This window comes from Ceratina calcarata, unplaced genomic scaffold (assembly GCF_001652005.2).
Source record: "Ceratina calcarata isolate Rehan_Ccalc_2016 unplaced genomic scaffold, ASM165200v1 scaffold554.2, whole genome shotgun sequence".
Lineage (NCBI taxonomy): Eukaryota > Metazoa > Arthropoda > Insecta > Hymenoptera > Apidae > Ceratina > Ceratina calcarata.
In genome coordinates this window covers 1,047,621-1,059,278 of record NW_017176727.1, presented here as the reverse complement: position 1 = coordinate 1,059,278, position 11,658 = coordinate 1,047,621, and the positions used below count along the sequence as shown (strand labels likewise).

At 36.1% G+C, this 11,658-nt stretch overlaps 1 protein-coding gene across 2 annotated transcripts; it reads right to left on the bottom strand.

The window, feature by feature from the left end:
• Positions 1 to 6: 6 nt before the first annotated feature.
• LOC108629154 (putative uncharacterized protein DDB_G0282133) lies at positions 7 to 11,383 on the bottom strand. Of its 2 annotated transcripts, XM_018031622.2 has the most exons (5): positions 11,311 to 11,383; positions 6,307 to 10,495; positions 992 to 6,207; positions 680 to 919; positions 7 to 603 (listed from the first exon to the last, which is right to left on the bottom strand). In XM_018031622.2, exons 2-5 carry the CDS (start codon positions 10,406 to 10,408, stop codon positions 550 to 552), a joined length of 9,612 nt encoding a protein of 3,203 aa, XP_017887111.1. In that variant the 5' UTR covers positions 10,409 to 10,495; positions 11,311 to 11,383; the 3' UTR covers positions 7 to 549. The 2 variants fall into 2 exon arrangements, with proteins under 2 accessions (XP_017887111.1, XP_017887110.1); XM_018031621.2 differs by having other exon boundaries at positions 992 to 10,495.
• Between the last annotated feature and the right edge of the window lie 275 nt (positions 11,384 to 11,658).

The window sequence follows — 11,658 nt, the reverse complement described above, 5'->3', positions numbered from 1 at the left end:
CACGTATACAGTCCACTTCATTTGAATAGCCTTGGGTAAAAATTGATATATAAATTCAAGCATATGTCGAAAAAAAGTATTTCGTTGAATTTTCTTGCCGAATAGTTAGATCCGTTTGCATTATAAATTAGTAGATGACATCAGTTTATATTGATGCTTTTGGATTCTATATGAATAATCTCAAGCGTTTGCTCACAGTTAGTTGATGTTTTACGATAAATCAGAGAAAAATTATTTACAATTCCACATTTCATCATATTACATATCTAAATTATTTTATTCATATTACATATTTCCTACGAAAGAGTAATATGGACCATTCGAGGCTACCCAAGTGAACAATGCTGTATATATATAATAATAATATAATTACCAAAAAGTAGTAATTATGGTCACCATGTACAATTCCACTGACATTAAAAGTGCCACAAAATTAATTTCATGGTTCATCGATATAGTACATATTTTCGTGGGGGTACTCACACCATTTGTCCCAATTACAGGAGATGCAACTATGAAGGCCAAATAATTCGTAATAACTCTTTGCCATCATTCTTTCGTTTTACTATGCGGTTGTGTATACTGTAAGCAGTTTGCGACATCCTATAAGACAATTCAGTAAAAATGATCGTTAATAATTTATTTACAAACCCAAAAATCCTACAAAATATAATCTCACCTGAACAGCAATTTGCAAAGGCGTCAGTTCTCCTATGGAACAATCACTGCGAAGTGTGTGTGACGGCAGAAGTCTTGGACAAGGTTTGCCAGTGAACAGAATAAAAAGAGCATGAATACTTTTACGCTGGCTCAATTCCATATAGCGATGTTGATATCCAATTAAGTGTTGACGATGTCGCTCAGTTGATGGAAACCATCTCTCGCACAAATTACAATATCTTTTATGTTTTATTGTTGCCTGTAATAAACCATTAAGATCAACTATACTGTAGAACTTTTCTAATCTATTAAAGTACTTAAATATATTCACCTTCTCATGATAAGCTAATTGCATTATAATATCAGTGATGCTCATTTCACAGTCTTTATAGGAATGTTTTTTGTTCTCATCTACTCTCTCAGTTTGATTTATCACTTTGTTTTCTATCAATTTCGTATCCTCTATTACTTGTTCGTTCTCTTCTGGATTCGTTATAACGGGTGGAGATCTAGAGCTGTCTCTATCTGAACTGGAATCGAAGCTTAAAGCAAATTCTGGCACTAATAACGGCATATTGTCTTCCTTAGTTTTCACTTCATTTGCACTATCGTGATCTTTTTGGTCCTCGGTGTTGTTGCCAGTTTTCTTTTCAACTTTTTCTTCTTGCGATTCTTCCGAGTCATTATCGTTCGCAGTTGGTTGACCAAATTTCTTCGAAGCCTTTAAAGAAATTGTAGTCGGCTCAGGTACACTACTATCCTCGCATGTAGAGGCTGTGGAATGCTCCCCAGAATATATTTTTTCCCGCTTCGAACATCTCTCTTCAACAGTTTCCATGTTCATCTTACAATGAAATTCATGTTCTTCCTTTCCCGAACTGTTGAGCTTTCTGTTTACTTTCATTTTATTATCACAGGTACTAGATTTTCCAGTACCTATTAAACTGAAACTTAAACCCTGTTTCTTCTCAGCTACAGTTCTCGGCCTCGATCCTATTCTTTCTACGTCTGTATTCTCCGATCGCGATAAACATTTCTTCAATGTTTCTTTAGCAGTCAACACTTCTTTAACTAACAAATCATTACAATAAAAGTAATCGTTCGACCCTGTACTTCCCATAGAATTGTGACAAATATTATTCTGCGAGGAACGTGGCAATTCGTTGAAGCACGAGTTGCTTGATCCGCTATTGGTATATTTGTTTTTAGAATATGATAAACATTCACTTCTTGAGGCAAGCATACCTGAACGCAGATTGTTATCCATAAGCTCTAATTCCAACTCCAATTGAGTTGGTATCGCATCATCTGCATTTAGTCCACTTACAAATTCTGCGCTTTTTGCTTCATCCACGCTACAATCTGGCGACGCTGGTAAAATCTCTATTGTAGTTTGACTTTCATCCGAGGTATCAACTTCAATTATTGAATTACTATTATCTCTAGTATTACATGAACTCATGGCAGAATTTAGAAATTTAATTTCTACAGAAGGTATATCTTCTTTGATCCCAAAAGACGAATATTCTCTCTTTACACTCAAGTCGTTGTCTAAAACACTTCTAAACGTATGTTCCATCCCAATTTCTTTCTCATTTTCACTATTATGGTCGTTGTGATCTTCTCTATTTTCAAAGAATGATTTCTCCCTAACTCCTTCGTTAATATTTCTCTTTTCACTATTCAAATTCAATTCAACCAATTTCGAATCTACTTTCATGCAACTAAAATCTGATAGTCGTCTTTGTTTATACTTTACAGCAGGTAAATCGGATACTGAATTGGATCTGAACAATTTTCCTTTGCTTTCATGAATTTCATGTTTCTTATCATCGTTGATAATATAATCTTTGGATTGTATAAATGACTCAAGTTTATCATTTATTGTAATTTTTGATTGCCTCAAATCCTTTACCATATGATCCAAAACCTCTAATCTCTGTAATTTAACTCTAGGTTGCCATTTGGAAGTTTCAGCGACCCAAATCTTTTTACTTTTACTAATTTCACACTTGAACTCTGCACCAATTTGCGTTCTTTTTATTATGACTTTTGGAATTTTTTCAAGTATACACTGAGGAAATTTTTTCTTTAGTTGTTCATTGATGATCTTAGTGCTATCGTATTTTGCGCCATGTTTTGTGTCCTCTTCTCTTCTCTTCCTACCTCGTTTCGAAGAAAACTTGAAAACACTCAAATCTTTTTCTGAATTTCTATTTCTCTCTTCCTCTTGTCTCCTCAATTTCAATTTAGGTACTTTTTCAGCATCTGTGTCGCTGGTTATTGATTCATTAAAATCTTTATCTTCTTCATCCAAATCTGTGGCTTCTGTTTCAGAACTATCCGTTGATTCCTGTATTTTCATTTTCTTAACTCTCGTCTTTGGAATATTCTTTTTAGCAGCCTTCCGTTTTAAATATAATTTTAAATCTTTGGACGATATTTCCTCCAATTTTATTTTCACTTTAGGCACTTTGTTCTCATAATTATTGTGTTTTAAAGTATACTGTTCGGTGTCGCTATTATCCACATCCATATTTTCATCGTTCTGTTCCGGAAGATAAGCCTTATCGGGTTTAGCTTTTTCCAAAATTTCGATTGTTGGTGTTGCGGAACGGGATCTACTCTTCATAATAATCATCTTTGGTATTTTTGGACGCGCGTCAGACAGTAATTTCGCATCGTATTTTCCGGCGAAATCTGTACAATCTAACGAACATTCTGAATTTGAATGTACGTTATCAGTTTTCTTTATAATCAGTTTGGGTACTGTTTTTACATCTGTATGATCTGAGCTTGTGCAAGAGACTTGTCCCAAAGAATTTGGTTCATGTTCAACTTCTTTGTCATCTCTCTCACTAACCATAGTAGGAGAATTTTGTTTGACGGAACACATCTCTAAAACAGGCATTTCCTCTTCTACCGAAAGATTTACGTTGCTATTTGTTTCGTTCTCAGAAATACCAGCTGAATTATCCAAGTAACTTCCATTCGCTAAACAATTATTTCTTACTTCAAGCTCTAATGAGGTTTCTTCTGTATCTGGTAAAATAAATTCCATTTGATCTTTCAAAGATATAGTACAAATTTCATCTTTTGAAAAACCAATGAAACTTTGTTCTTCAATAATTACATTATCATTTTTCTCTGAAATCATGCCAGTCTTATCCTCAAGGTTGACGCTTTCATCCGAATTACTTTTTTGATCGATTAGTACATTCAATATTTGTACTACTCGAGATTCAGATTTTTGTTCGATTACCATACAAGTGTCTTCTTTTTTAGTTTGGTGTTGCAAAAACTCGCTATTTTCTTGTATATCCTTCTTCATATTTTCATCCTCCGCATTATCGTCTTTCCGGACTTCGATCTCCTCGTTAATTTCTGTATTTTCTTGTGTAGTTTCCAAAATAGTACTTTTATTAATATTCTCTTCAGATTCTTCTAATATTGCATTACTTGCATTATTACATGATTCTAGTTCTGAAGATGCTTTCGAGATTTTATCAATTGCATCATCAAAGTTGTTATGCAGTTCTAAAGTTTCTTTTTCTGTTCCAAATTCTGTTATATTACTTTTATCAGTTTCCAAACTGTTGCTAGACTCTGCGTATCCTACATTTCTCGTACTATTTCTTGACTCAGGCGGATCAGTCTCGTCAAGCTTCTTTGTCTCAATTCCCTCACTTTGCTGTTCAATGTGTATCTCTTTGGAATTAATTTTGTCATCCGTTTTCTCTTTTAAATTACACGATCCAGACACTTGTTTATCCTCATCGGATGAAGGTTTATCCTTGAGCAATTTTGAAATTAACAGGTCATCATTTGAACGCATATTCTCTTGATCTTCAGTAATTTCGTTTCCAACTATGTCCATAACTGTATTCGGAAGTGCATCATCCAAATTTTTACTTTCATTATTGATAAGATTTTCTGATAAACTTTCCGGAATTGCAGATACAGTTTTATCGATACAATCGGTATTATCTTTGTCATTATTCGATGGCTGAGATACGGGTGGATGCCATTGTGCATTATTATTATTAGCGTTTTTATAGGTTTCATTTTCCTTGTCGGCATCAAAAATTTGAGATTGAATTGGCTGTTGATGTTTATCTAAGATATTGTCGCCGACATTATCTTTATTGTTCAGATCTATTTCATGAATAGTTTCACCTTTATGCGACTTAATTATTACAGTTTTATTTTGACTATCTTGATCTTCTTCGAAATTATTCTCTTCGGCAATTTGATTCTTATTACGATCTATGATCTCATCAGAATCGCTACTGCTGTACATTTTCATGTGATCGGACCATACAGCATTGTTGTTTCTAATGCTGTGAAAACAATCTTTGTACTTAACGTGACTCTTGCTATAAAACTCATCCGAATAATTCTTTTTTCTATCGTAAATATACTTGGTATTTTTATATTCGTGCTTCTTCTTGTCGCCAAGGCCATGCTGCCGCTTCTTTTTATAAAGTTTGTGAAACTTTGAGTTGTAATAGCTGTTCCAGGTATCCGCGTAGTGGTATTTCCTTGTAGAGGAGGAAGCCTCCCGTTTACGAGCCTCCATCATCAGCTCGTGGTACGTGAACCTCCGATTAGGACTGTAGGATATTTTTCCATCTTTGGTAGTGTATACAGGAACTGTATGCAAATCTTCCAACTTATCTATACTCGAGAAGATTGGATTCACATACCCACTGCTACTTTGGAATATATTACAGTCTTCGAAAATGTCGTCTATCTTTGGCTTCTTCCATTTACCCGTATAACCATTTTCCTCCGATTTCTCGTCCAAGTGATAGCTACGCGCATTCTTATATACCAGTGTATCAAGATTCAAATCCAAACCATCCGAATTATTCAGTGGCTTTGCACTTAGATCGATCAAATTACTTTCTGGCAGTTTTTTAGAACTCTTCTTTTCTATTTTGCTTGACACATCTGCTCTATCATCATTCACACCTGTAGAATCATTTTCTTTGCTCCCCTCGGGTTTATTCCCCTTAAATTTAGTAACATTCGCATTAATTATGGCAGTATTTGATATTGCACTCTTTGACTTAATTATATCGACGTGGTTAGTACCGCAGTTAGAAGCATCGACTGTTTCCGCATTCTTAGATTTGTTAAAAGACTGACTGTCCAAAGGTATATCGCACGTGTCTTTGGAAATCCTAGTAGTGTTACATTCTTCGTTCGTATCCAACGAAGTTCTTCGTCCTTTTCTTAGCGAGGTATTTAACTTCATCCCCGCGTCATTTTTAATTTTATTCGCTTCAGTAACATCCACTGCTACAGTGAATTTCTCGGATATTCTACGAGTTTTCTCTTCTTGATCTTTGGCGTTTAATCTTCGTTGGCCATCAAACGTATCCGAATAAGAAGGCGAATCGTCAATCTTGTACATACTACGATCGTCATATAATAATCTTCTATTCTGCTCCTGTTCCTTAGAACTTCTGTCTGTACAAGATACATTAATTTCTATCTTGATCCTTTCCATAGAGTCCTTTGCATGTTCCTGGTTCTTTCTCCCTACAATTAATTCTTTATCAACATCACTGTCTTTAATTTTCAGGTTTACGTTAGCAACTTGAATTCCAAAATCAATATCTTTTTCCAAACTCTTCGTACCTAAGTGACTTTTTCCTTCTTTCTGTGCCTCCACATTCTGTGAATGTACGCTAACTACAGAATTTTCTTCAAAGCCCACCTTATGTGTCACCAACATATCGTTATTCTGTTTAAGTTGAGAACATTCCAACTTATTCCTATGGTAAGATGAATTTTTATCGGCCTTCTGGATGATTTGCTCTTCAACTTTCCTACATTTTATCTTATTATCTTTACTATTATTATTTTGTGTATCGTGAGCTTGATGAAATTTTTCTTTTTTCTTCCTGTACTCTTTTAGCAAACGTATTTCCTCCGCAGTGTATTTAACATCTCCGTCTACAGCTTTCAGATCTTTTTGTAACAGTTTAAAGGTCTCATGAAATGTAAAAACTCCTGTGTTAGATTGAGCCACTTTCTCACGGCCTGGTATTCTGTCTGTGGTGCCATAAGATCTTTTGTCACTTATAGTAGCGTTATCCTTTATCACAGCAACAGAATAGTGTTTGTATCGAGAAGTCATATGGCACACAGATTTTTCTTCAGCTTGTGATGAGCTCGGATCATTGAATTTTCTTACTTCAAGACCTTTCGCTGGTCTCGAATGATTAATAGTCTTCTTTTGAATTGAATTCTTATCTAAACTTTTTCTAGCTTTTCTTGAATCAATTTCGGAGGATATTGAACAAGTAGCATTAGTTGAGTGAAGAATTTTCATTTTCTTTTTCCTAAAGTAATCACTTTCATTTTTCGGCCCTATTTCATCGCTAGATTCTATTGGACTCAAATTTTCTATTGAATCATTTCTTTGAGTCGCAGTTTTAATTGTTTCTCTCGATCGTCTAACATCTTTATTCCTCTCTTCGAGCGTACAAGCCGGAGACCCACCATCCAAGTTCTTTTCATTGTTCACTGTCTCCTGTTGAACTTCCAATTCGTATTCTATCGGTGTTAAAATTCCACAAGTATTCGAAATTCTGGATTCACTCTCTTTACCATCGCTTAGAAATACCTTCTTCTTCACAGTGTTGAGCCCGAGACTTTTCAATTGCTTATTCTTAATTATTTCGTTCGATTTCGACTTTGGATTGACAGAGAAGTCGAAATTATGTAACGTTATCTCCTGCTCGTGGCTAGCGTTACCCTCATCACTCTTGTAACGATTTTCTTTCTGCAAACCCAATGCTAAACTACCAAGCGTCCTATTCTTTATCTCTTCGTCGCTGCTCAACTGCGTGAAACTGATCACTGGACTATTTTGCATCACTTCTATGGGATTCGTCGATATTGATAGATCTTCTATGTTCTCCGATGATTCTTCACTATCAGATTGAATCGGAGTGTTCAACGTAGTGGAGATTGGTGTACACTCCGAAGTTGGTAAGTCTGGTAGACTTATATCATCAGTATTGTGAGATTCCTCAAAGCTCCGTTGTTTTTCTAATTCTACATTATCAGAAGCATCGAGATTAGTTTTTGCTGTCTCTGATAGAGTTTCTAATTCCTGATTATCTGCCTCCATAGACTCAGAAATTCTAGCTTCCTCCTTATTAACATCATCCAAAGGTTCTCCATAATTTGCCGGCAATACGTTAGTGTCACTTTTATCCTGTTGCTCTGTACTTTCAAGAGCCATCGCTTCTGTCTCGTTGCTGCTCGATTCCCTAAAGAATGATATTGTCTTTTGCTTCTCTAGAGTCTGAATAACTTGATCATTAGACGCTCCAAGGATGTTGCTTATTTCTAAATTGTCCACTATATGAATTGTGGGTATCTCGTCAGGCCCGTTGCTAATACAGTGTATGATACTTCCAGGCTTCACCACACCCTCTCCAATAGTTCTCTTGGACGTTTTGGTGATTTCAGGATCATCAACCGGAGAAGAATAAGATATTGTCAAACCTTCGGCTGTTACTAGGTTCGCTTCATCTTCTTTTTCATTTTCTAATGCTTCGTTCGAACAAAAGCTCTTTCTTCTTGATGCTTCTATTCCTCGTAGTCGTTTCGACGAAAGATCTACATTCTCGTAGCTTACCACAACCACAGGAGTCGTTTCGCTTAAAACAGTATTCGGTAAATTTGTCGTTTCTTCTTCGTCATCGGTTTCGTCCCAATTAGCCAAAAATTGTCGAACATCTAGGACTGGTTTATTGGCAAGCTCTTTAGAAGCTTTTTGCTGCATCATTGTTTCGTTACTATTATTATCGCTCAATGTATTGAGATTATGATTTTTGCTCGTTTGGACTTTCAATTGGTTTTGGTTGAAGTCCTTGTGCATCGAGAATTGATTCTGATTCTGAAACGTTTCTGCGCAAGGAGAAGAAGGTACATGTTCATTTTGCGAAGAGATCATTAACTGCTCCGCAGACTGCGACTGCTGACATGTTTCGTTAGTTAAAGCATGATCTTTATTCTGTTTGTCTATGCTTTCCGTCGCTTGTTGTACAATAGGTGTAGGTTGCAGTTTAGTAAAACCGTCAGAAAGGTAGCTAGAATTTATCAGCATTCCGTTCTGATCGAATTGTAAATTAATTGGCGGCACCGTGGTGTTCACAGGTGTTGCTACGCGCGAAGTTGATTGAATTGGATTTTGATAACCAGAGGACTGCTGTAGTTTTAACACTTCTCTGTATTTGAGAACACATTCCTTGTACTTCGGATGCGACTGATAACCAGGTATTCTGCTCAGTTCGTTAAGACAATTCTCTATTGAAAATTTCTGCATTGCTATTTTATGCTGATACACTTGTTGCTGTGGAGGAGAACTATGCATAAGAGTACTCGGCATTCTATTCGGCATTGCAGTATTATCGGTGGTTTCTTGACGTTCATGTGACATTTCCGTGGAAACGTTTCTCGGAAATTGCGAATTAAAGTAAGGATTCTGTGTAGACGATGTTATATTCGCGTTCACGTTTAAGCCAGGCATTCCTTTCGGTAACATATTTCCATTTTGGTACTGAAATTGTTTATTATTGAATTTTTGTTGAACCATGAAGTTCTGTTCCTGATGCTTAACCATCTCTGAATTCGGTATGTTCATATTATTCGTTTTCATGTGCTCCTTCGAGGGATAAGCATATTTCTGATGTTCCGCCGAATAATTGTAACCTTGCATAGGATAATTATGAAACATTCCCGACGAGTTCGAGTAATTTCTATGCATCAAATGATCCTTATGATATTTGTAATCTACAAAATTTCTTCTATGATCTACGGCGGACGTGTTCGGCAACACAGAACCCATTACTTCTTTGCCATCTAAATTATCTTTTCTAAAATTACAATTATTCCCGAAATGCCTGTTTTCCATTTGATAATTAGGTGGGTGTACATTATCCCTGTATGAAGTGTTGTTTTGATAGGATCCAAATTTTTCCCACTGCTGATAATTAATGGTAGGTTCTGAATTACAACACAAACCTTTACAAGGGATGAATGAAGCGGACGATTTTCCAGGCGGTACAGAACCCATGTTAGCATTTCTTGGTCCCATGTTTCCAGATCCAGAACCCGATCCATGTCCTGATACAGGACCATGCCTTGGACCCGGACCAAATATGGGACCAGGACCAGTTCCATTACCAGGATTAGTTCCGAGTCCTGCTCCAGAACTATTTCTTGTTCCAGCAACAGGTGCGACCCCTGGTCCAGATGATGTATTCAAATTGCAGCTAGACCCAGTCAAGTGAGTGATAGCTCCATGATAAGGCACCTGGTTGTTTCTATATCCTGCTTCATCATTTATATTCCCGACTGTAGTGTTCCTTGGATCCACAGAAGCATTGATATTGTCCAACACAGGATTTCTGGTATTCGGAGGACCATAATGACCAATGCAATTCTGCATTTGCACCATAGATGCAAGAGGGTTGTTATTTGGAATGTTCGGGCCATTCGGAACATTGTTGTAGGACTGATAATTTCTTGGATTGAAATTTGTATTGTTCTGATGCTTGTTCAAACCCTCTGAATTAAGATTAATTGCATTCAGTGGCGGTGCACCAACGCTAGGAACGAATGAAAGGTGACCAGAATTCACATTTTGTGTAGATAACGTAACTTCATTTGTTTGTGAGGTATTATATTGGTGCCAATCTGGCATATTCCCATTGTAGTTCATTGTACATTGTCTTACTACAAGTTTTGTAGTATTTATCTCATTCCCTCAACTCACAAAAAATGATTGCACTAAAGGCAGGAGAAGAACCTACGAAAACAAAATAATTCTTGTACTTTGTATTATTATACTTAGACTTACATACAAATACATAATGAAACGTTACAAAACTCCATGAACTAAGTTGTGAACAATGTCATGTTAGAAAATAATTATGAAGTTTGGGGCACCTATCTCGCTTGGTACAATACTGTTTATTTATATTATGACATTTACATTTATATTGATATATTTTCGATCTATATTGCAAAATTTTTATTTGTATAGAAGAGCAAATAACGTTAAATCTCTAAAAAATAAGAGTTCCTTGGAATTTACATCATTTCCATAGTAATGTCACCAGTATGTCAAATTACATATGTGTCATGTTTGTCAGAAGAACTTTATCAACTATGTTTGATGCCATTTAATCTATATAACTTATTCCATATTTTCGCTGGTTTTGATGATTGTTGCTTCAGTCTGCCTAATTGCAGCTGTGCTCCATTCAGACTACAATAACAACTGCCAACAACAGAGCTTATCACGTAGCAAATTCTCATTACGGAAAAAACAATTACTTGTTTATACAGACAAATTATGAATTTATAGCAAACCAATGTAATTCAATAACGTTTTTTCTACACGAGACACCTGTCATCGCAATGCACCACGACAAACGGACCTTGAAGGTGCAAAGGTTGACAAAGTTCACATACTTTAAGGGAAAAGCTCTCAATATCTGATCGAATGATTTATGAATGGAAATATTTACAATCCCGAAAAATGACAATCGTATATTTCTCGGATATTCGGCTTTTTAATTTATTTGTCCGTGTAAGTTGTGAAAAATTGAATCAACTTACCTGCACGTTAATACAATTCACAATACACACGCCATATTGGACACGACTACTGGACGGACATCACGCGTCTTTCGGAACCAGGTAGCTCACAATAAGCTATACATACGTTTCATTCTAATCATTATCGCTCGATCGTAGGTATCGATCATACACTTCTGCGTTTCCAGTAAAATTGCTTGGAATGCTGAAAATTATATTCTCACGTTACCGAAATGTGGGCAGTCATGAATTTACACTGTGTACGGTTGAATGTGAATAATGCATTTAATCAGCCCGCGGTGTTGATTATTTTTTATGTGTCTCGCATAATCGGTACGAAAAATAATACACGCGATTAGAGGCGTCGTG

Bases quoted from the DNA above. Each gene is read 5' to 3' on its own strand.
- LOC108629154 (XM_018031621.2), bottom strand. From the start codon at position 10,408: ATGAACTACAATGGGAATATGCCAGATTGGCACCAATATAATACCTCA. The intron at 920-991 runs GTGAATATATTT...GGTTTATTACAG, and splicing joins AATTAGCTTATCATGAGAAG to GCAACAATAAAACATAAAAG. The intron at 604-679 runs GTGAGATTATAT...ATTGTCTTATAG, and splicing joins CTTTGCAAATTGCTGTTCAG to GATGTCGCAAACTGCTTACA.